Here is a 25520-nt window from a genome sequence, read left to right as displayed (position 1 = left end):
AGAATCAGTGGGGAGCAGTAGCTTCTGTTCCATTCATGGCTGGGAGTCCAAGGCCCGTAACGTAAGGCATATGGGTTTGTCTGGGATCAGGATGAGTTCACACTTGGTACCAATGTCTACTCCTCTCTTGGTTTCTATCTTGAAGTTCTCCAGCATCTGGAAAATAGAACAAAGGAGACAATGAAAATCTGTCAGAGATGCAAACTCATCTTGATTCCAGCCATTGAGGCAAATGGAAGAGAAAGTCTCATTGCACTGTAGCTGCAGTCAGATGCTGTGCAAGCTTCCCTCAACTCCCCAGACAGCTTTGCCAATGCCCCCACTTCTGACCTACACTAGAAGCACCATTGACTTGAGCTAGATAGTGGCAAGACACTATGTGCCACTTTTTCAACCTGAGGCACAATAATTTCTTGCCACACGCTGCTATCGCTCTCTGGAAGATCCAGAGTTGATGACCCTAGTGCAGGACATTTGCAGGACTGAGCAAGATGTGTGGCATTACCTCCCACTACTCTCCACTAAGAAGGATGTTCAGTGGGGCCTTAGGTGAATGACCCTGATAACTAGAGGATGAGAAAGGAGATCTCTGGGAAGAAGGCAATGTGGGGCAGCTCCACTGTGGAGTAGGGTTGAAATGACTTTATCCCTAGTCTTTGGCTGAGGGAAGCCCTGTTGACTTGGGGGCTGGACATTCTTTAAATGTCCTTGTATTCATTGCACTAGATGGTCTTTGCTCTCCATCTGTGCATGCGGAAGATGACATGCACACCCAAAAATGTTGCTTATTTGGGGAGGATTTTGTACCCCTCTAGTTTTGTTTTTTCATGAACTTCAAGAAAACTGGCAAAAATCTTCTGTGATCTGCCATAAAACAAACCATGTGACTTGGGAAGCCTGCATTGTGAAACCAGCATTTACAGGAGGGGAGGGATAGCTCAGTGGTTTGAGTATTAGCCTATTAAATCCCCAGTTGTGAGTTCAGTTCTTGAGGGGGGCCATTTAGGGATCTAGAGCAAAAATCTGGTTGCACTAGATAATCTCTTGAGGTCCCTTCTAACCCTGACATTCTGTGATTCTAAGGAGCCAGAGGAAAATTCATGACCTTAGCTAACTTTTTGGCAGATCATTTTTAAATTTACCATGAAATGTTACAAGTACTTTTTTACCATTTTTAATTTACAGTTGTCCTCACAGATGCATTATGTCAATGGGAGAGTGCTCGCTCATCAACATCATTACTCCACCTCAGGAACAGGTGGAAGCTATGTTGGCAGGAGATGCAGGAGACACCACTGTAAGTTATGTCATTGACTTAAGCAGGAGTATAGACAAGCCCTAAGCTCCTTATGTAGTCCCCATCACCAATGGGGTGGGGGAGGGAACAATGTGGGTATCTCAGATTCTTTAATGCATTTATTTTCACACGCCCTTGGGAGTCAGGGCACTTTTATTAGCCCCACTGTACAGTTGCAGAACCTGAGGCACAGAGCGGCTAAGTGACTTACCCAAGATCATACAGGCATCCTGTGTCAGGGCAGAGAATTGAGCCTGGATCTGTGGAGCCCCAGGCTAGCACCCAACCCACCAGATCAGCCTTCCTTGCAACATGTTCATTAGCTGCAGACATCAAAGCACATTATAAAGGAAGGCAACTATTATTAGCCCCATTTTACAGTTGGGGAAACTAACCCACAGAAGCCCTGAACCTCAAAAGTATTTAGGGACTGTTGAAATGAGTGGGCATTAGGTGCATAAATACCTTTGTGGATCTGGGCCACAGAGATGAAGTGACTATCCATGAACACTGACAAAGCTGGGCCTAGACACCAGGACTCTGAAACCAATGTGCTATCTGCTGGGTCATGCTGATTCCAATGGAAAGAAAGACCTTCCTCTGATTTGGACTGGTTTTGCATATTTGTTGCTAAACTTTTGCACGCTTCTAGCAGGACTCTCAGGGTATAGCTACACTGCATTATAAAGCAGGCTCTGTGGGATTTGGGCTTGTGGCCTTGGTGCTGCCAAGCCCGCAGCTTGAGCAGCCACACTGCATTGTAAACCTGGGTTTACTATTGCTGGCACCGGGTCTCACACCATACTAACATGTCCACACTGTGGTACACAGACTGTCTGACTCGGGTCAGCTTGAGCTGTGTCTACACTGCAACATGACAGGGCTTGAGCAGGATTCGAGCTCAGCCCCACTCGCCTAGCAGGGTCCTAAGATCTGGGTCCTAAGTGCTTACTGAGTAAGACTGATTTGTGTGTGGACGGAAGTGGGAGTTGGGGGCTTAGGCTCAAACCTAAGTCAGATCCCAGCTGAGTGTATAGTGTAGACATACCCTCAGATCCCAGTATGGATTGCAGGGAGTTTGCTGGCACATGCACCTGCACTGTAATTTTCAGCCTTAGCTGTGTGAACCAGCTACCGTGCAATGCTCATTCCACTTGTGCAAGCCACGCAGACAGCCAAGTGCCTAGACCTCTGTTTCTCTCTTTCCCAACAGAGCCCTAGGTTCTCCTGATTCTCTGTGCAACTTCCCACAGCCCTTCTTTGACATCGCTGGGAACTTGCCTCAGCGACAAGGTGCTTTGCAAATTCTGTGGCTTTGCCAAGAGAGGAAGGTGTCAGACTCACATGGATCAGGAAGAGCTGCATCTCCAGCTCAGCAATCCTGCGACCGAGGCACTGGCGTATCCCAAAGCCAAACCCCAACCCCCTAAAGTATGTAGAGTCCATTTTCAGCCATCTCGATGGGTCGAACAACTCTGGCTTGGTGAAGAACTTGGGATCACGGCCCATAGCATAAACTCCAACCTGCACTAGAGTCTGCAAAAGAGAGAGGAGGGAGGGTGAGTGGACTGCTAGCAGCTCTCCCAGCAGGCATCCATCAAAGAGGCTGTGCCAGACTTCATTCACGACAGGGGCGTGACATTGCAGTTACAATGTGGGGGAATAGCATCTGCCCTTACACCAGGGGTGAGTCTGGCCCACTGTGCTACCACAAACAGAGATCCACACACAGGGCCTGATGGGCAGCCCTCCCTCAGGGTGGGTGACACTGACTTTAATGGTATGCTCCATTGGGAGAGCGCTGCTGTATGTGTTGCTCACAGAGGCTGTGCACTGTTCACTCTCTAACTGGCAATGGTTTCAGACCCTGTATCTGCTCCAGCCATCCATACATTTAGTTCCCCCATTTTCTTTGGGGCCATCTAAAGTGTTCTTGCAACTGAGTGTAAGCTTCATATCTACGCATGGCTTAAACTCACTAGGTGAGTTCCCTCCCCCACCCCTTTACACTGGGTAAAAGGGCAAAGGGAACAGCAGAAGGGATCCATACCCAGGCAGGTGTGGTGGAAGGCTGCCTTCTGAAGGACATGTATGGGGCTCAGGTGCAGCAGAGATTCTGGGAGGAGCAGTGCTCTGTTGGGCAGGCTATGAAGGCTGCTGTAGGCTAGACAGGCCCCTGAGCCAGGGGACACTCCAGCCACCAGAGCAACCTAGGATCAGGCAGGTGCAAAGGTAGTTTAAAGTATCCCCCCTGTCCCGATCCCCACCCCCTCACCCCGGGGCTGTGAGTTCTCTACTGTGTCTCTAAAGCTTAGCCCAGATTCTCATCCCACTAACATGCCTTGGCCAGCCAGTTTGGATGGGCCCAGGCACTTGTGCTTTAGGCAGGGTTCAGATTCATGGTAGATCTTTTCTTTAAACACCAAGGTAATGTGCCCCAGCCCTGGCCTCACTGACTAGCCCAAGTCTGGTACAATCCTGGTTGGCCATAAGCAAGCTTTTAAACAGTGTTTATCTACAGTCTTCCCTTGGCTGCGAATGGGGCCTTTGCTACAAGCCATGGGTATTCTGCACTAGATTGAGCTGACACAATGGTTAAAATGGCCGGGGCAGCCTATTATTGCTAGCCTTACCACGAGGCGAACTGAGGCGGCTGCCTCAGGTGTCTGCTTGTGGGGTGGCACCACTAGGACCCAGAGTGTAGAAAATTGTGTCTGCTACTGTTGCATATGTATTCTCTCTGCTCTAGATGCACAGAGATGGTGGAGTGCTGTGCTGGAGGAAGGAGGGCACAAGAGACATAACAGGCAGGCAGGAGAAAAGGTGAAAGGGAATAACAGAAAGCAGCAGGAGCTGCAGGGAGAGAGAGAAGGAGGAGCCTCTTATGTACCTCTCTAGCACCCCCAGGAACCTGGATTGATTAACACCAGCTTCTCAGGGAGCTTCCTGTTTCCTGATGCTTCCCTGAACCCACTTAAGGAGAACAAGCAGTCAACTGAAGTAGTAGGAGCCAGTTAGGCCTTTAAGATACTGATATCTTCCCTCACTTAAGTCCTGCTACCAGCCTGCTTATTTGTCCCCTTCAATTCAGTGTTGAAAGCCACTATAGCTAGCACAGAAAAGCTGAGTGAAAGAAGAAAACGCCCCTCTGGGGCAGCATTCAGAAAAAAAAAGAAAGAAAAGGAAGCTTTTCTATCTAAACAGGAAGGAGCTCTCCTGAGATACATAGACACAATGTTCACGGTGAACCTTCCGGCACTATTGAGGATGTGAGTGGTGAGGAGATTCCTGATCTTCCAGTTAGAGTGCAAGTGACCTGGTAGCTACTGCAGCATCCATCTCTCCATTTCAAATGGATGTAACCATGCACATTCCTGAAGAAAAGTGTAGATCAGAGAAAAGTATGGTGGAGGCGCAAGAAACAGCTGCTGCTGAGTTTAGTTCCTTAAGTTTAGATGATCCAGGACTGTAAACCCACTTGAGCAGTAGCCTGAGGGACTTCCTTGTACTGCTTAGGCCACAGCAAGTGAAAAACTTCATGTTCCCCAAAGACAATGAAAATAGAAGTTTCCATCCAACACATGACTGGTGTGAAATCCCCAATGGTGACAAAGTGGAGAGGCCATGACTTATGTGCTCAAAAACCCAGAATGCTGCATACTGTTTTTGTTACAAACTCTTCCAGTCTAATGTTCCAGCCACATTGGGTTCTATAGGAACAAAGGACTGGAAAAATCTGGCTAGAAATCTGGCATGCCATGAAAAGGCAGCAAATCACTAGAAAACGTTCCATAGGTGGAAAGAGCTTGTGATGAGACTAAGGTTAAAGGCCACCATAAATGATCAGCATCAAGAGAAGATCGCATCAGAGTCTCTTTACTGGCAAAAATGTTCTGAAAAGGCTCATTGCCATTGTGAGAATGCTTGCTACCCAAAACCTAGCACTGCATGGCACTTTAGATCAGCTGTATGTGCCAAACAATGGAAACTTCCTTAAAATTGTGGAGCTGATGGCTGACTTTGATGCTGTACTCCAGGAGCATCTAAGAAGAGTCACCACCCAAGAAATGTACACACACCACTACCTTGGAAAAACAATTCAAAATGAGATCATACAGTTACTGACAACAAAAGTCAAACAGAAGATTGTGGCAGATCTGAAGTCAGCAGGATAATACTCTGCTATTCTGGACTGCACACCTGACATCAGCCATGTGGAACAAATGACTTTAATGGTGCATTTTATAACAACAATAGAACCTAGTGAAAATGTCCCTGCAATGGTGACTGTCAGAGAGCATTTTCTAGAATATATAGACATTGATGATACTACAAGAGATGGTATGACAATGTGCTTCTTAGAAAGCTGGAAGATATGGGAATTGCTATAGCTGACATGAGAGGTCAGGGCTACAATAATGGTGCCAACATGAGAGGAAAGAACAGAGGAGTGCAGACACGGACCCTCAAGCTTTTTTTGTCCCATGCAGTTCTCATTCATTGAACTTGGTGGTTAGTGATGCAGCATCAGCTTCTAGTGAGGCTGCTGAATTTTTTAATGTAATTCAAAGCATCTATGTATTTTTCTCTGCATCAACTCATCGATGGCAAATTTTGAAGCAACATCTGGGAACATCCTCTCTGAAACCACTGAGTGCCACACGATGGGAAAGTCGAGTGGAGGTGATAAAGCCTATCAAACATCAAACTGGGAAGATAGATGATGCCATAGTTGCTATTATGGAGGATAATGCTATGACAGGAACTGTTCATGGGAGAACAGTGGCAGGGGGAAATGGAATCACCAGAAACAGACATTACTTCAAATTTCTGTGTGGCTTAGTGTTGTGGCATGACATACTGTTTGAAATAAATGTTGCAAGCAAGAGACTCCAAGGTCTTGACCTTGATATATCTGGAGCAGTGGAACAACTGGACAAAGAAAAGTCATACCTACAGTCTTACCTGTCAGATAAGGGACTTCAAAACGTTCTGAAGAATGCACAGAAGTTGGCAGAGGAACTTCACACTGAAGCTATTTTCCCACCCATTCAAGAATACAAGAGTCATCGAAGAAGAAGACATTTTGATTATGAGGCATAAGAGACCCCAAACAACAATTCAAAGTTGAATTCTTTAACCAGGTGCTAGATTGTGCAATACAGTCAGTTGAAGACTGTTTCATGCAGTTCAAGGAACACAGCAGTATATTTGGGATGTTGTATGATATTCCAAAATGCCTCACTATACCTGAGTTATAAGTTGGGGACACATCAGTTGGAAGTAACAGAGGAGGAGAAAGACCTCAAAGTATTGGTTGATCACAGGAGGACTATGAGCTGCCAATGTGATATGACCGTTAAAAAAGCTAATGCAGTTTTAGGATGCATCAGGCAAGGTATTTCCAGCAAAGATAAGGAGGTGTTAGTACCGTTATACAAGGCACTGGTGAGACCTCATCTGGAATACTGTGTGCAGTTCTGGTCTCCCATGTTAAAGAAGGATGAATTCAAACTGGAACAGGTTCAGAGACGGGCTCCTAGGATGATCCGAGGAATGGAAAACCTATCTTATGAAAGGAGACTCAAAGAGCTTGGCTTGTTTAGCCTAACCAAAAGAAGGTTGAGGGGGGATATGATTGCTCTTTATAAATATATCAGAGGGACAAATATTAGGGAGGGAGAGGAATTATTTAAGCTTAGTACCAATGTGGACACAAGAACAAATGGATATAAATTGGACACTAGGAAGTTTGAACTTGAAATTAGATGAAGGTTTCTAACCATTAGAGGAGTGAAGTTCTGGAACAGCCTTCCAAGGGGAGTAGTGGGGGCAAAAGACATATCTGGCTTTAAAACTAAGCTTGATAAGTTTATGGAGGAGATGGTGTGATGAGATAGCCTAATTTTGGCAATTAATTTGGCAATTGATCTTTGATTATCAGCAGGTAAGTATGCTCAGTGGTCTGTGATGGGATGTTAGATGGGATGGGATCTGAGTTACTACAGAGAATTCTTTCCTGGGTGCTGGCTGGTGAGTCTTGCCCACATGCTCAGGGTTTAACTGATCGCCATATTTGGGGTTGGGAAGGAATTTTCCTCCAGGGCAGTTTGGCAGAGGTCCTGGAGGTTTTTCGCCTTCCTCTGCAGCATGGGGCACGGGGTCACTTGCTGGAGGATTCTCTGCAGCTTGAGGTCTTCAAACCACAATTTGAAGACTTCAATAACTCAGACGTAGGTTAGGGGTTTGTTATAGAAGTGGATGTGTGAGATTCTGTGGCCTGCATTGTGCAGGAGGTCAGATTAGATGATGATAGTGGTCCCTTCTGACCTTAAAGTCTATGAGTCTATGAAGAAGACCTACACCAGCAATGCAGGGCACTAGAGACGGTGTTGACACATGATGACATGCGCAATATTGATGCGAGTGATTTAGGTAATTAACTGAAAGCCCTTTCAAGATACTTTTCAGCAGGATCAACTCCAAAGACTGTTCTGGAATATATGTGCACAAATAAGATGACCACCCTTTTTCCAAATGCTTTTGTTGCTCTGTGCATACTTCTAACACTTCCTGTAACAGTTGCCAGCAGAGAACTTCTCCAAGCTGAAGTTAATAAAAACACATCGACGCTCCACACTGACACAGGAGATGCTGGTCGGCCTTGCTACCATCTCAGTAGATCATGATCTGGCCCACACTGTGGACCTTCAGGAAGCAGTTCAAATCTTTGCAACCAAGAAGGCAGGGAAAGCACCACTTTGATTATTCAAACAGATAAAAATGCCCGGGTTTGCTATGAAGACAAGAAAAGTTACATTTGCTGTTCAGGCTTTTGAAAGTTAAGTGTTACTTAAAATTTTTGACCAAGGCATTTTAAGTTTTTAGTTCTCCTTTACTGGGGTAGGTAGCAAAGCAGTATCATGAAAGGAGTAGACCAGGAAAAAGGCAGCACTGAGACCTTTCAAAGTTTTGGCCCAAGCTAGGGGGCATGGGGGCATCATTTGAGCTCCCCGTCTCAGGTGCCAAAATGTTGTGGGCTGGCCCTGCAGCCTATAGCTGTGCTCCCATGCTGGCCACCACCATTGGAGAGGCACCAAAAGCAGCAACGGTGGGAAATGTTAAGACAAAAGTCTAATGAAGACAAAGACAAAGGTCCACAGGGGCCTGTTCCCCTCTTTCCATCTGGCCCTGCCCCGGAGGGAAACTCACCTTGGCAGGGATGAAATAGTCCTGGAGGATAATGTCCTGTGTTGTGTATCTCTGTACGGTCACTGCCACTGGATGGAGCCTGCAGGAGGAGGACACATCAGGGTGGTATTTACTCATCACTCATTTACAGTCAATATTGTCCAAATGGGCAGAGTATACAATCAGGGCTGTGCATGAGACCAGTCATCTGCTTTAGAAATAAGAGCTCAGCCCAAAGATTCCCCATGCCATTCTGCTCCCACTTTGCTAGAGGACCTACTTCTGTTAAACCAAGCCATCGAGCTATTGCTTGTGACAGGGTAAACAACCCTTCCACTGTCCAAGAAAGGTTTAACAAGCTGCTGTGGGCTTAATAAGCCATGACCTGCTACACCTGCAATAGGTATCAGGTCAAAAAAAAATTAATTGCAATTAATCATGCAATTAAAAAAATAATGACAGTTAATCACACTGTTAAACAATAATAGAATACCATTTAAATATGTTTTTATGTTTTCTATATTTTCAAATATATTGATTTCAGTTACACCACAGAATACTAAGTGTGCTGTGTTCAGTTTATGTTTATTTTTTATTAGAAATATTTGCACTGTAAAAACAAAAAAAACTAGTATTTTTTCAATGCCCCCATGACAAGTACTGTAGTGCAATCTCTTTATCATGGAAGTTGAACATACAAAAAAACTGCATTCAAAAATAAAACAATGTAAAACTTTAAAACCTAAAAATCCACTCAGTCCTACATGTAGTTCAGCCAATCATTCCAACCAGAGGTTCTCAGCCAGGGGTACATGTACCCCTGGGGGTACTCAGAGGTCTTTCAGGGTGTACATCAACTTATCTAGATGTTTACCTAGTTTTACAACAGGCTACATAAAAAGCACTAGTGAAGTCAGTACAAACTAAAATTACATACAGACAATGACTTGTTTATACCGCTCTATATACTATACATTGAAATGTAAGTACAGTATTTATATTCCAATTGATTTATAATTGTATGGTAAAAATTAGAAAGTAAAACATTTTCAGTAACAGTGTGCTGTGACACTTGTATTTTTGTGTCTGATTTTGTAAGCAAGTATTTCTTAGGTGAGGTGAAACTTGGGGGTATGCAAGACAAGTCAGACTCCTGAAAGGGGTACAGTAGTCTAGAAAGGCTGAGAGCCGCTGGGTCAGACAAACAAGTTTGTTTATATTTGTGGGAGACAATACCACCTGCTTCTTGTTTACAATGTCACCTGAAAGGGAGTTGCATGGCACTGTTCTAGCCAGTATGGCAAGATATTTATGTGTCAGATGTGCTAAAGATTCATATGTCCCTTCATGCTTCAGTCATAATTCCAGAGGACATGCTAATGATGGGTTCTGCTCAATAACAATCCAGAGCAGTGCAGACCAATGCATGTTCATTTTCATCATCTGCGTCAGATGCCAGCAGCAGAAGGTTGATTTTTCTTTTTTGGTGGTTCGGGTTCTGTAGTTTCCACATGAGACTGTTGATCTTTTAAGACTTCTGAAAGCATGCTCCACACCTCATCTTAAACCTTGGGTCAAGTGTTGAGAAATCTCACATTGATATGTTCTTTCTGTTTTATCAAATTTGCAGTGAAAGTGTTCTTAAAATGAATAACGTGCTGAGATGTCATTTAAGACTGCTATAACATGAAATATATTAAAATATAGCAGAATGTGGGTAAAACAGAGCAGGAGACATACAATTCTCCTCTAAGGAGTTCAGTCACAAATTTAATTAACGCATTATTTTTTAACGAGCGTCATCAGCATGGAAGCATGTCCTCTGGAATGATGGCTGAAGCATGAAGCATAGGAATGTTTAGCATATCTGGCACGTAAATATCTTGCAAAGTTGGCTACAAAAGTGCCGGTTCTCACTTTCAGATGACGTAAATAAGAAGTGGGCAGCATTATCGCCCGTAAATATAAACAAACTTGTTTGTCTTAGTGATTGGCTGAAAAAGAAGTAGGACTGAGTGGACTTTTAGGCTCTAAAGTTTTACATTGTTTTGTTTTTGGGTTGCAGTTGTGTACCAAAAAAAAATCTAAATTTCGAAGTTGCACTTCCTCGATAAAGAGTTTGCACTATAGTACTTGTATCAGGTGAATTGAAAAATACAATTTCTTTAATTTATCATTTTTAGATTGCAAATATTTGTAACAAAAATAATAAATAAAGTGAGCACTGTACACTGTATTCTGTGTTGTAACTTGAACAATATATTTGAAGATGTAGAAAAACATCCACAAATATTTAATAAATTTCAATTGGTATTCTATTGTTTAACAGTGTGATTAAAACTGTGATTAATCATGATTACATTTTTTTAAAGTCAATCACATGAGTTAAGTGCAATTAATCAACAGCCCTTGTGTCAGGAGGTGTTAAAAGGGGCGAGCCCAGCTCCCGTAGAATCTGCCTGGGATGGAGAGCAGCTTCCCAGACCTTGCTCTGTGAGGAAAGTCTCACCTGGGGCCAGAAGCCCCAGAGGAGGGAAGGTCGGCTTGACAGGGGATGTGCTCCATGTGACTTGCCGGTTTATGTTCTGTCTGGGACCTTGCCTGAAAGGAGTGACAGCCAAAAACTCCTTTTACTTTGTGCACCTGCCTGGGAACTCAGTAGTGGTTTGGTGGGAGCCCAGCTATGGCCTTGTCACATTGCTTAAGACAGTTTCCATTGTGCATAGCATGCTGGCTGGGTAGCTGATCAAACCAGCGTATTGCTTCAATGGGATGAGAGCGCTAGCATTTCCTTGCATTGAAGCAGGATTGACCCTGGTTTCCAGCAGGATCTACCAATCCAAACACTGGTGGCTGAACAGTTATTGCTAGAACTGGGGAAAATTCCCAGTGTAGATAAGACACATGATGCCTAAAGCCAATTCTGCCAGATGGGGGTAAGGTCTAGTCTTGAATCACTCCATGGTAAGTGATTCTAGTGACAATTTGTGCTATCACCAAACTGGTCCTATAACACTACTTCTAATATTTTGCCTAAACTGTTCCAGCTGCAATTTAAGACGTGTTGTCTTGCCCTCCTTGATTGCATGATCACTGTCCTTTCCATGCTACCCTATGCATACAGCTGCCATGCATCACTGTGATATAGTTTCCCACAAAGGAGGTGTCCAGTCCTGTCAAACTTTCTCCATGGGTCTTATGTGCCAGTTCTCCCATCATTTGAGCTATTCTCCTATAACCTCATGTTGTCAATGTCTCTGTTTGACTGAACCCACAATTCCAGTTTAAGAGCCTAAATACATTTCCTGATATCCTCTAGGGGACCAATTCTGCTCCTGACATAAATCAGGAGTCACTTGATGGTCTGTCTATGCAATTCCACTGGTGTAAACGATCAAAATCAGTCCCAAAGCACTTAACACATGAATATGTTAGAAAAATCATGTTATTATTTATATTATTGCAGAGCCATCTCTGGCCATGGTCTACTCACTGTACAGGTCCTGTACAGAGAATTAAAACAAAGTCTCTGCCCCAAGATCATCTCTGCCAATCTAGTAGCCATTATGTGTACAGCAATATCTCATGTAGCCTTAGGTATGAGAAGCTGTTTCATTGAGAGGGTGGAGATGACCATGAAACCAGAGCTCTTACCTGTTGTCTTTGTGATTTTTGCTCTAAGCTGTTTAATGCCACCTGGCCACCAGTAGAGAGAAGCAGAAGCTTGGGGCCAGATCTTCAGCAGGGTTAAATCTAAATAACTCCAATTAAGACAACGAACTGATGCTGATTTGCCAGAGCTGAATATCTGGCTCTTTAAGTAATGCACATCTAGCAGCCCAGCACCCTCCCTGGCATGAGCAGTTTAGTGTCATGGGCCTACATGTGCTGGCCCAGATGAGAATTCTCTTTGGACAGGTTCCCCTTCTCCCATTGTCCTGCCTGCAGAGCTGGACTCCCAGCCTCTTAAATTGATTCAGAACTTTCCTCTCTGAAGCAAGCCCTGCAATCTTTGAGTACCTTTTCTGTTGCATGTGCAGGGCTTTATTAGTTTAGTCTGCCATTTCCCAAGGTTAGATCTGGTGTCAGTGGCAGATGGGAACACACTGTTATTATGGCAGCAATCAGCAATCTGGATGGATCTCTTCCAAAGCTGTCCAGGTTTTCTTGGCTTTGTGCTTGCATGTAATGTGCTCACAACTCTGGAGCACATCTCTGCAGACCTATGAAGTTTTATTATTAATCTCCATCCTTTTGCCACCTATCTCTGTGTCATGGGAGATTGATGAGGGCAATATTAGACAGACAAAAGAATTCAGCTGATTTCCTGGAGCTGTGAATGTTGGAATCAATTATCAATGGTGATATTTTTTTCAAAGTTTCTTGAGTGCCTGGTATTAAAAATTTTGAAATACAAGGAAGCAGTAGGAAAGCTTGCAAAAAGAGACCAGACAAAATGCCTCCTCCCTTTGATTCACAGGCACAGGTCTTCAAAGCAGTGGACGTGCCATGCATCTCCTATGCAAGGGCAGAGTGGGAAGGGAGGAGTCAAGGAAGCTGCTCACACACAGAGAGAACCAGTTTAGTGATATCCTTACTCATGGTATCTTATGGGATGAGTGCAGGGGACTGAACCATATAAACTCTTATGGTCCCTTCCAGTCCTATGATTCTATGGTTCTATTCTAAAACCGTATTACAATTTTCAACTGCTAGGCAGCACTGTGCATAACATCGCTTACCAGAACTGGTAACAGCATACCTAGCTGTATTCTAAGGTATTTTAAAAAGAACACATATCTTGGATCTTTCTGTAGCCAGGCCAAATCTGGTACAGAAGTCTGACCTGCAAGTAGCAGCGTTGCAACCTCCTGTGTACAAGGGGTACATGACACTTTGTAACATGGGCCTATTTGTCAGTCTGCAGAGGCACTGTTCAGTGTAGCAGTTACCCAGAGTTAGCAATGACTTCATATTTGTTCTCTTCTCCTGTTTCCTTGAAGCTCAGAGAAATTGTCATGGAAAAGCAAAATGGAAAGTTTATGGTGAACTCACTGGGAATGGGATGGAGGAATAGTCCAGTTCTGTGAACTTATTGTTTTGGAAGGACAACAGTGCTGTGCTCTGTGGTGCTCAGTTAATTGCCTTTTAAGGAGGCAAATTTATCACCCTTTGTATCAGTTTCTCTCAGAATGTTTCCATTGATGCCAAGTCATAAATGCTGCACTGATGAAAAAGTGTGTTAGATGGACTGTAGCAAACACACTATGCTGGCAGAGAACCAGAGGCCTCCAGCATCAAAAGCACAGTACCCTCCCAGTAGAACAGAGGTCAGCAACCTTTCAGAAGTGGTGTGCTGAGTCTTCATTTATTCACTCTAATTTAAGGTTTTGCATGCCAGTCATACATTTTAATGTTTTTTAGAATTTCTCTTTCTATCACTCTATAATATATAGCTAAACAATTGTTATATGGAAAGTAAATAAGGTTTTTTAAATGTTTAAGAAGCTTCATTTAAAATTAAATTAAAATGCAGAGCCCCCCAGACCGGTAGCCAGGACCCGGGCAGTGTGAGTGCCACTGAAAATCAGCTCGCATTCCACCTTTGGCACAGATGCCATAGGTTGCCTATCCCTGCACTGGAACTAAGGTGATAGCTCTATAGGTAAGTAGGTAGTGAGCTGTTATCTTCTAATACAGGGGTTCTCAAACTGTGGGTTGGGACCCCCAAGTGGGTCACAACCCCATTTTAATTAGGTCATCCAGGCTGGTGTTAGACTTCCTGGGGCCCAGGGCCCAAGCCCAAGCCCTACCACCCAGGGCTGAAGCTGAAGCCCGAGCCACATCACCCAGGGCTAAGGTTACATCATGCCCCCCAACCCAGGGCAGAAGCCCTTGGGCTTCAGCTTTGGCCCTGCCCTGCCCTGGATAGTCTTTGGTCCCCCACTGTGGGGTCGTGTAGTAACGATTGTTGTCAGAAGGGGGTCACAGTGCAATGAAATTTGAGAACCACTGTTCTAAGAGGATCAGCCATTCAAGGGAGATGCTCATTTTTCTTCAAAGGTAAAAAACTCCAGATCCAGTGCTCTGATTCTGTAGTGCTGGGGGCCATACCAGGCCTAAGTACCAGGCTGAACTCCCATAAAGGGAAGGCAGGCATCTGTAAACCCACATCTTGATACAAAGTGGTGGGGGTTAGGAACTGATTACAATATCTTGGAAAGGAAAACTCCTTACCTGAGCGTTTCCTTGATGACAGCTTTGAGCAGCCGGAGGGCTTTCAACATCTTCAGCATATTGCCCTGTGCTGCCTGTCTGGCCGCAAAGATCTCTGCCCGCAGCTGCTCCTGCACCACTGGAGTGCGAGCCAGTTCGAACATGGCCCACTGGAGGGTCATGGAGGTCTAGAGCAGGGCACAGAGGATGGTCATGGGGGTCTAGAGCAAGGCACAGGGGAACCTCCCAGAACTCAACACCAGCTGGGTTCTGACCCTAGGGATGTTGCTGTCTGGGTGAGCCATACATGCCATGTCTCCTCTCTGTGTCTCAGTTTCCCTTTCTGACAAGGGGGGCGGTTGTGTGGCTTTAATGAAGCACCTTGAGATGCTCAGAGAAGAGCCCCTGTGTGGATGAAGTGTTACGGGCCGGGACTTTTAGAAGAGCTTATGGGAGTGAGGCACCCAGGTGCCCAAGCTCCAGTTCCAAGTGCTCAACTTTTGCCATTCTCTGCCTTGTGTACTCCACCACGAGCATCCTTCTTTGAGGAGCAGTGTAGGAAAGTCATCTGGGGGCACTTATGCCATCAGAGGGCTGCCAGAGCCAATATATGCCAACAGGGAACTATGCTGAAGTTCCACCATTGCTCCTTAGTGAAATGCCAGGCCAAGGTGATAATGAATGATCTCCCCTAAACCGTCTAGTACACAGCAACTACCGCAGATATTGTAATATTGCTGGCATGTTCTGTAGCTTGAGAGAGCACCCTGTAACCCTCCATATTCCTTATCTGTATATAATTGTGATATTACATATAAAGCATGCCTTGTAAGGCGTCAAGAGAAAGGTTACGATCTGCTGAAAGTCATTTCTCTATCCATATATGTTTATCATTAATGCATGTGAGGTTATAAGAATTGTGTCATATGGTTGTTACAGAAACATACTGTAAATTGGGGAATCAGACAGAGGCAACAGCAAGAAGAGTAACCAACACCTGGGTGGGGTGTGAAGCAACCCATCAACAGCCGTTGTTCAGCAAGGGAGCTACAATGCAATGACTCACCTGCATGAGGCCACATCAGGGGGATTGCTCAACTTTGCCTGCAGACTCAGCAATGCCCCCCAGACATACCTGGACTTGTGTTTTCCAGGCACATAGACTGAGAGTATAAAACAGACAGAGTGGACACATACTGGGCCCTTCTCCTGCCCCCACCTTCACTGCAAGCACATGGAGAAGAAGACAAGACTCCAACAGGGGAGATTGGCCCAGGTTTAAGGTATATTCCTGGGGTACAGTGCTGGGAGCTGGGGGATTTGGCTCTGGTGCCTTTCTCAGTGTTAATCATGAGTGGCTCTGGGAGCATTCATGCAATCTAGCTGGGTGTGGGGTCCTCACATGCGGTTGTGCTGAGTGATCACAGCACCTGGAGGGGTTGCTGCTGGTCACAAGCAAGGCATTGTGAGATACAGCCCGGGCTGGAGAGAGGTAAGGGGAACAGCAGTCCCACAGTCTGAGGCTGCACCCCAAGGGGTCCTGTCACAATCGCCACCACAACAATGGCAGTCTCCCCAATCCCCGAGGCTCATTCTTACTGTGTCCACCCCGCCCGCCATCATCTCTGTCACGCTGGCCTTGATGTCATCGATGGGTAGCTTGTCCTGTTCTAAGAGGCTGGACAGAATGCCAGTATATTCCTTGGTGCTTTTCTGGTCCAGCCGGAGCTCTCGGTAGATATTCTGGATGCACTTGTCAGCTGGGAAAAGGGGGAGGGAGATAGGGAGAAAAAGCAAAGCAGTAAATTCAGCGTCTATAAGGGCCCAGCCCTCTTCCCACTCCCCATGCCATCACCACCCCATCTCTGAGCCCCAGGTCCCTGAGTCTCCTGCGGATGCTAAGGTGCTGTCACTGAGTGGCTTTTTAATGGCATCTCTTAAGCCAAAGGAGCTCACCTGCCCCAGCCAAAAGCTGTGTGGCTTTCCCATGGGACAGATCATTGGCTTTCCCAGACTGGCCAACCCTGGCTAGAATCTAATACCCAAGTATAGGGAATCCTGCACTTTCCTGACACTTCGTATCTTTCCTATAATTCCTCAACTAAAGCCATTTGAGTGATCCCTCCTGCACCACAGAAAACCCCACCAGCTCCTCCAGCAGAGCTATCCCTGCTATCTTCCAGCTAAGAGACCCCAGCAACATATCAGAGCCCTCAGTATAGCAAGGAGCAAGTATCTTGCCAGAGTCACCCCTTCCTATTAGCAAGAGCTATTTTTTGTGCAAATCCGTCCTTTTCCCTGCATGATGCTCCCACAACTTCTCATCTGTGGCAGTATGAGACTGAGTCTGGGACCTTCCGCATGATAGTATGAACGCTCCTGCCCTAGCCACCACCCTTTCCCTAAGATGGTTGGGATCTATGTAGCAGTGCACATGAGCTCTCACCATGCCTGAAAATCACATCCCAGGATTGCACATGGTCCCGCCAGGTCTTAGAGTTGATCCTGCAGAGCACGCTGGGTGGGATGTAGAGCATGAGTGAGGTGGTGTGGAACATCAGGGTCACGGCATCGATGAAATTCTGCGCCTCAGGGTCAATTAAATCCTGCAGGAGCCCAAGGCGTGCTCCGTACAAGACGTTGCACATGGCTGCAGGAGCAAGGGTTAGAGTTAGAACTCAAAACTTCCAACATCCCCAAAAATGTCACTCTGGGGTGATTTGAAGCCATTAGCCACAAGCACCTCCATTACACAGTATGTTGATATGCAGGGCTGGTAGTGCTGTCTATTAAGGATACACAGGCAACCATAAACCTGGCGTTTCCTAGCTTCCAAGAGCTTGGCTTTACAACCTTAATGTTCTTTTGTATGTAGTTCTATTGCGTGTAATAGATAGTGTCTCTTATCCAACATCATTCCAAGATCTTCACTCCAGAGAGGGGTCATTTCTACCCATTTCTATTCTAGCACTAACATATTTGTCGTTATATATATAAAACACAGTGTCTAGGACTGAAATACAGCCACCTCTGTGATGAAATGGCAGTATTTCAGGGCCAGCTGACACTGCACAACAGTTCAGAACACAAAGAAAGAGCACTACATGTAGTTGAGGCTGCAGAGAGCGTTTGTGAGGCAGGATGACTCCAGCTGAAATTTGGGCAGGACTCTGGAGCCATCAACTGTATTCTTGGAGGAAGTGCCATGAGTAGTCAGAGACAGTTCAGGGGCCAGCTGGTGTAAATTGATGTGTTTCCATTGACTTCAGTGGAGCTGTGGTGACTTAAACCAGCTGTGGATGTGGTCCTATAAATATATTTCATCCACAAGATACTCAGACTTGATGGGCAGAGAGGTTCTGGATGATCCTTGCAGAAGCTTGCATTGCAATGTGAGGCATACGGTTAGACACTGACAAATTCTAACCCATGGGGTTTGTTTCAAGCTGAAGAGGTTCTGCTGAAGGTCACTTGGATGCTCATCCAACAGATTTTCCTAAGCAGAAAGGGTGGATTTTCCACCTCCTAAGGGCGTTCAGACCCAATAGGTATGGTTCAACCCCTTCTAATGATAACGGGCCATTTGCAAAGTCACAGGAATCAGTGGCATGTCTGGGGTGTCTGGATTTAGGCACTAGTGCAAACTGACTGAGCTCTGCTTCCCCCAGCCCACTGAGCCAATGAAAGCCCACAGGCAGCTGCAGCATGCCAGCCCAGTCCACTCACACTCCAGGGCGAAGCGGAACAGCTCATTGGTGAAGTCGGCCGTCCACCTTCCCCGGCCACTCTTCTTGATCTGGACTTGGACCCTCTTGACAAAGTCCTCGCTCACCTCATTCAACAGGGGCACAAAGCAGTCGATCACCTGCAGTGACAGGACCTCTTTATTCAGAATGAGGCGGTCGGAGTTCCAGGCCTCTCCCTTCCTGGGAAAATCAAAGGAAGATCACTGACATCGCCATGTTCCCTGATGTGTCCCGCATTTCAGGGCAGGGCACAGTCTAAACCCATTCTTTCCCACTACACCCAGCCCCTACCCACTTCTGCAACCCTCATCATCTCACCCATGAAGCAATACAGACTGATTTTCCCTGAGTGGCACCCACTGCTTCCTGTCCAGCTGCCATGCCCTGGCTGGTCTGTTCCCATGTGAATTCCCTCCCCCACCTTGAATCACATGTTCCAGGCCAGAGTCCTGGCCTGAGAGTCACACGGATCCTAGCAGCAGGGAAGCAAGTTGCATGGGTAGTGTAAGCTAGGGATCAAGGAGGGTTTCCAGGATGGGCAGGTTGTCATGTGCTCCAGTTAAGAGACCAGACCTGACTCTCTACTACGGGTAAACGTACCTGACCCACCTGAGCCTCAGTTTCCTAAGAATTAGGTGTCAACCCACTTCTCTCCCCAGCTGATGCTCCAAATTCAGAGGCATCACTATTGCAATGCTCCTCTTCTCACATCATGCTACATCTCCTCCCTTCCTAGATTACTACATAAAGGTGAGCCCAGCTACCTTTGTCATTAGAAAGGAAAATTCACTCCCCACCCCCTAACCCCACATCTACACTGACTATACCTTGAGAAGGGTTCATTTCTTTCCCGAGTTTCTCTTTTCTTAGTCTGAAGTGAGGGTCAGAAGAGGCTCTGGAGAAAGAGCCCCAGCATACCCTTTTATAGTCCTTACTTACTTGAGAAGCACTCCATATGGTTTGTTGCGGAAGTCACGGTAGGCCATCCAAGGTGGTATCATGAACCTCTCTGGGTACTTGCCCTCCGATTTAAAGAGAGTAGCAGCATCTTCAGGATTAATGATATTCACACTCTGGTAGATGCCGAGTTTCTCCCTGTAACATTTGACAGGGGATCAGGACACTCCCACGAGCAAAGAGTCCTGAAGAAAACCTCACTTGCTCACCCTAATAAATGCTGAGTGGGGTAGGGGTTGTAACTGGTACTCCATGAGTAGCAATGGGGGAAATTTACAAGGGCCAGAGTCTCTGTTCAGCATCGATACACACCTAAAAGTCTGGCGGCTGATCAAAACTATGGGCCTGATCCAAAGTTCGGAGAAGTCTTTCCACTGACACCAATGACCTCTGGATCAAGCCCTGTCTTCTGAATTATGTATTTAATTAACTTGAAATGCCTAAAACATGCCCATTGCAGTTCCCCCTGGGCATATGTTGTATGTGAAAAATAGGCCACTGTCAAAACTCTTATCACATAAATAACACGCATAACCTCCCATACTTGAAACTCAAAGGATGGGCTTTTAGCAGCAACCAAGTGACATAGCAGCACAAATCCCATTGACTCCCATTAAGACATATGCTTCAGAAATCACTTGGCCATTCTGACTCCAAAGGGCTTCGGACCAGGCCTTAACAAGTGCTTCATAATCTATATGAGATTATGACTAAAGACTGCACTCAGTGACCCAATAGGTCTCTTCTCTTCTGTTTTTAATACTTCTGCATTTGTTTAGTGATTAGTATATGGGATTGGCATCCAGGATAACTGGCTTCTGTTACTGACTCCAGGGCTGGCTTTAGGCCAATTCAACCAATTCCCCTGAATCGGGCCCCGCCCCTAAGAGGGCCCCACACCCAAGCCCCGGTACGGTGTACCGGCAAGAGCCGGTGCGCTGTACCAGGGTGGCCCGGCTTCCCCAGGAGGCAATTTAAAGGACCTGGGGCTCCCAGCAGGGGCTGGAGCCCAGGCCCTTTAAATTGCCACCAGAGTCCCACTGCTGGAGCCCTGGGGTAGGGCTGCAGGGCTATTTTAAAAGTCTGGGGCTCCTGTTGCTTCTACTGCCCAGGCCCCTTAAATAGCCACCGGAGCCCCACCGCTTCCCCAGGGCTCCCTTGGCTATTTACAGGGCCATGGCGGTGGAAGCAGGTGAACCCCAGGCCCTTTAAACAGTCCCCGAGCCCCAGGCTGCTGCTGCTACCCCGATGATGGAGGGAGGAAGAGGGGGCACTCACCATAAAGGGTGGGCTGTACTTGCAGCCAGCCCCTGCTGCACCCCCTGCCCACACCAGCCTTGCACCCCCTGCCATGCCTGGACCAGCCCCTGTCTGCAGTCAGCCCTGCACCTCCTGCCCTGTCCGCACCAGCCCATCTCCAGCCAGCCCCGCACCCCCTGCTCTGTCTCCAGCCCCACAACCCCTGCCCGCACCAGCCCCTGCCTGCAGCCAGCCCCGCAGCCAACCCGTCTCCAGCCAGCCCCGCACGCCCTGCCCTGCCTCCAGCCCCGCATCCCCTGCTCTGCCCGCATCAGCCTGTCTCCAGTCAGCTCCGCACCCCATCTGCAGCCAGCCCATCTCCAGCCAGCCCCTGCCGCACCCCCCTGCCTGAAGCCAGCCAGTCCCGCACTCCTCTATCTCCAGCCCTGCCAACCCATGCCACACACCCGTGGCCCTGCCTGAAGCCAGCCAGCCCACCCCACACCCACTGTCTCCAGCCTGCCCCGCACCCCTTGCCCTGCCTGCAGCCAGACCCTACCTCCAGTCAGCCCCTGCCCAGTAACTCTGCACACCTGCTTCAATGAGGGGGGCAGGGAGCAGCTGGGACTCACACATGTGCACACCTTAGGGTGACCAGACAGCAAGTGTGAAAAACCCGGGACAGGGGGTGGGGGCTAATAAGATCCTATATAAGAAAAAGGCCCCAAAATCAGGACTGTCCCTATAAAATCATGACATCTGGTCACCCTAGCACACCCCCAGGGAGTGGCGAGAACCCACACATGTGAAACGGAGCTCATTTCTAGTTCAGGCCCATCTTTTTAAAAAAGAACTTTAGGTAGGGTTAACATACATCCGTATTTTCCCGGACATGTCAGGCTTTTTGATTCTTAAATTGCCATCCGGGCAATTCTTCCTGGGAAAATACAGACGTATGGTAACCCTATTAGTACAAAAAAATACATACTGTGGCACATCCCTTAAATCAGAACTTTTTATACGGAACCAGTTGCTAAGAAATGAAAGCCTTCTTTTAACATGCTTTTTTTTTTTTTAAAGTCATCCCTGCTGGGGCCCTGCCGAAAATGTTCGAATTGGGCCCCGCACTTCCTAAAGCCGGCCCTGACTGACTCCTTCTCTGACTCCAAGTCATGCCCCCTTCCCCTGCGTCCGTTTTACCTTCTGTAAAATCAAAACAACAATAATATTTCCCTCTCTCCTATGGGTACTGTGAGGCTTGTTTAGTTTAATGTTTGTTGATTTTGCTCGCAGTCCTTGGACAAAAGGGGCCATCACAGGAGTTAGACATGAAAATGAGTTAAATTGAATGAGCTACGATTTCCTGTCCAATACAAACTGTTCCCATGGGGAGAGTTTTCATTAGTCTCACACTCAGAAATTTTGGTCAGTTGATTTTATTTCCTTTCTTAATATCATACCCTGTCATAGCATGATAATAATCCTCCTCACTGTTTGCCAAGCTAAACCACCCATATTTAGCTAATTTCATCTTCCTCACTCAACCACTTTGCTGCTGTTCTCTGAACTGTCTTCCTGTTACCAATATCTTGCTGATAATTATTCTACCTAAAACTCAGCTGGGCCCCATTACCATGGAATCTGAGCCTGCCATGGGCTTTGAAGTATTTGTCCTAACAACTCTGTGAGGAAGGGAAATGTTATTCCCATTTCACAAGTGGTATACTAAGGGGTAGAGAGTCTAATGGCCAGATTTTGAAAGATACTTAGACATCGGTGTTCTGAGCCTTGCAACACCTAAGTCATTGAGTAGCCTAAATCTCATTCTCAAAAGTGATTTAGGCACCTAGGATTCTAAATCCCATTAGCTTTCAGTTGGAATTTGGCTCCAAAGGGCATAAATCCATTTTGCAAATGAGATTTAGGCTCCTAAATAAATTAGGTTGCTACAACACTGAGTGCAGCAATACCTAAGTATCTTTACAAATCTGGGCCTAAGTCAGTTGCCCATGATCACATGTGAGGTCTGTAGTTGAGCAGGAACACAGATCTCCCCCATCCTGGGCTAGAACCCTAACTAATGAACCACCCTTCCTCTTCTGCCTGAAGACAATGAGTTGCCCAGAACCATATTTTATGGGCACTTGCACCAATCCAAAGTATCAATTACCTGGCAGCCTTGCATGAAGCCATGATATCAAGTTTCAACACCTTTGGAAAAAGTACCCACTTTTGAAAATGCTGGCCTTAACCTCCCTATGCCTGTTTTCCCACCTGTAAAGTGGGGATAATAAGTTACCTACCTCATAGGGAGACAGTGAAGCTTAATCCATGAATGTTCCTTAACAGCCTGTGCTACTTCTTGGGTTTAGTGGTGCAGCTGCTCTGGATCTATAACTCTTTGTGTGATCAAGGGGCGATCAGTATGGGAAAGGATCACTCTTCCTGTCTGCCCAGTGCACACAGTGAAGAATTTGAGCAGGCTGCTTTGTGGCCTTGGAGCCTCAGCCTGAGTCTGTGTGGGACACAGTCAGAACTCAGCCAGAATTCCCCCTGGCACACTGAGGTGGAAGCTTTGTCACCTGTTTCAAGAAGGCAGCATCTATTTCCCCTCCACCCCTTCATATTGGCTCAGCTTCTCTAACTGGCACAGAGCCATGATTGCACCGTCCATTTGCCTCACGACAACCTCTTTGGGAAGGCTGGCATGGTTCGTGCCACTAGCCTTTCACAGAGATCATGCAATTATCTGTGGCTGTCCACAGGGTCTAAGTGCAAGGGGCAGCTCCCCTTGAACACCCAGTCACAATCTGTCTTCCAAACTACATCAAAGCCACATCCCACAGCCTTTTTCCACAGAGCCGCCCCCTAAATGTCCTTCCTAAGGGTCTGATCCTGGGAGCTGCCGACACCTGCAACTCCAAACCAATGGGAATTGCCGAAGATGAACACCATCCAAGATCAGACTCTAGTTACCCAGGCAAAACACTTATTCTTTCCAAAGGGAACGGAGCACAACTAAAGAATAAGGGCTTCAGGATCAGGCCCATGCAGACTAAACTAGCCCCAGCAGTGTAACAGATATACAAGGTAGTGGGTCAAATCCCTAAGACTAGGTCTAGGGGTGAATTTGGGCCCATGAGGTTTTCTCATGACTAAAATAATCCTGGGTTAAAGAGATACTGGTGGAAGCAAAACATTGAGATGAAAAATACAAGGTCAGCACCTCAGCTGGTGTAAATGGACACAGCTCCACTGCAATCTGTAGAAATCCCCTGACTTTAGCTAGCTGAGGATCTGGCCCATAGCCTTGTACTAAGTACAGTTTGGAGAGAAGTTTGTTGTTTATAATAGAGTCTTAAAGATTCTGCCAGCCAAGGGAGTGTGATCAGAGCGACAATAACATGTACCGAAGAATGTAAATGGCCACTTCGATCCCATGTTGGCTTTCTCGGTATAGGTACACTGAACAAATATTTTGATTTGCAGATAGAAGGGTAAATCCAGGGCCTCTTGCCATGTTATATTAACTGTTGGTTGAGTTGGGCTTGTGCTGCAATGACAGAGTGAAATTACAGTGTGTGATGTTACATGTTCACACATTGGGATTTTGTATTACTGCCCGTCTCCATGGCGTCTGAGCTCCTAGATGTACAAACCTACATGGAGAGGAAGGATGGCCTTCTGGTTAAGCCACCAGCTAAGACTTCCTGTCACCCCTAAATCAGGCCCAGACCAGACACTTGAAGGATCTTTCAGATCTGACCCTGCCAGACTATTAGTGTTCCAGTCACTGAAATCAGGGTCCCTCTGTGCTAGGCACTGTGTATTGGAGGGGGGGCAAAGACCTTACTATCTCAATAGCCAAAGGGTAGGTTTTGAAACTGAGGCACAAAGAGGCCAGTGACTTGCCCACTGTCATGCAGCAAGTCAGTACCAAAGTTGGCACTAGAGCCCAGGTCACCTCACTCCCAGTCCAGTGCCTTATACACTAGCCCACACTGCCCCTCAGTTGATACTATTGGAGTTGGGTCCCTAGAGGACAGAGGTAAAAGCGGATCTAAATTTAGGGGCAGATGGATAAGATTGTCCCATAAGGCACTGAGAACCCAAGTTTCCAGGCTCCTGCTCTATTGCTCAACCCACTAGACCATGGTACCTCAACACCCTACCTATACACACCTGATCCCCACATTTTATTTTATGCCACTGAGCTGCCCTTAGCAGGGATGTGCAGAGCAGAAGGAGTGCTGTTGCTGCCCAAGTGGGGCCTGCCTCACAGCTTCTTACCTGTAAATGGGTCCAAACTTCTGGAACTTGTGGATCATGATGTTGTGGATGTTGTGGAAGCCACCCTCCTGCCAGAAGTGAAAGAGGTTAAGCCAGGCTGTTCTCCAGTTGCCTGGAAGCTCGCTGAAGGGCCGGGCCACCTTCCTTTGGAGGGAAGGGGAGTACACCTCGCCAGTGGCTGTGTAAGCCCTGCGGTAACTGAGGATCTGGCTATCCTTGGTAGGGGACAGGATCCACAGGTTGCTGGGATTGGCTAAAGCTGGCAAACGCAAGCCACCTCTGGCTAACATGGCCCTCAGAGAAGGGAGAACAAAACCAACGAGTCACCTCGTGAGGCAAAATTCCTACAGACTGGCCCTCACTCCAAGAGCCTTGCTCTTATATTAACACAGTCTCTGTCAAGGATATGAGCTAGCCAGTTGAATCACTGCTGCAGTCCTTGCCTCCCAATCACGCTGATAATTATAGTAATGGCAGTGGAAGGTTAGTGCAAACCACGCCTGAAGGCATGCAAGAGTAATGGGGGAGTGAGGTAGGAGGTGGATATGGTTGGCTACTCCCACTTCCCTTCCCAGTGAGAAAGC

The 25520-nt window shown here is 46.6% G+C and overlaps 1 protein-coding gene across 1 annotated transcript; it reads right to left on the bottom strand.

Moving 5' to 3' along the window:
- Positions 1-25226, bottom strand: LOC127058362 (cholesterol side-chain cleavage enzyme, mitochondrial). The gene is made up of 9 exons (XM_050968331.1): positions 24937-25226; positions 19390-19545; positions 18431-18630; positions 17151-17354; positions 16304-16464; positions 14726-14892; positions 8510-8588; positions 2642-2833; positions 1-156 (listed from the first exon to the last, which is right to left on the bottom strand). The coding sequence occupies exons 1-9, from the start codon at positions 25224-25226 to the stop codon at positions 34-36; spliced, it is 1572 nt and encodes a 523-aa protein (XP_050824288.1). The 3' UTR covers positions 1-33.
- Positions 25227-25520: the final 294 nt, after the last annotated feature.

This window comes from Gopherus flavomarginatus, chromosome 9, assembly GCF_025201925.1.
Source record: "Gopherus flavomarginatus isolate rGopFla2 chromosome 9, rGopFla2.mat.asm, whole genome shotgun sequence".
NCBI lineage: Eukaryota > Metazoa > Chordata > Testudines > Testudinidae > Gopherus > Gopherus flavomarginatus.
Note: the sequence above shows the minus strand (reverse complement) of the source record. Positions and strands in the feature narration are given on the sequence as shown.

What these genes read in the sequence shown, in the direction of transcription:
- LOC127058362 (XM_050968331.1), bottom strand. Translation starts at nt 25,226, where the DNA reads ATGTTAGCCAGAGGTGGCTTGCGTTTGCCAGCTTTAGCCAATCCCAGC. An exon ending in CCATATGGAGTGCTTCTCAA is followed by an intron (nt 18,631 to 19,389) that starts GTAAGTAAGGAC and finishes TGATTTTCCCAG; the next exon opens with GAAGGGAGAGGCCTGGAACT. An exon ending in GTCATCAAGGAAACGCTCAG is followed by an intron (nt 8,589 to 14,725) that starts GTAAGGAGTTTT and finishes CTCCTCCTGCAG; the next exon opens with GCTCCATCCAGTGGCAGTGA.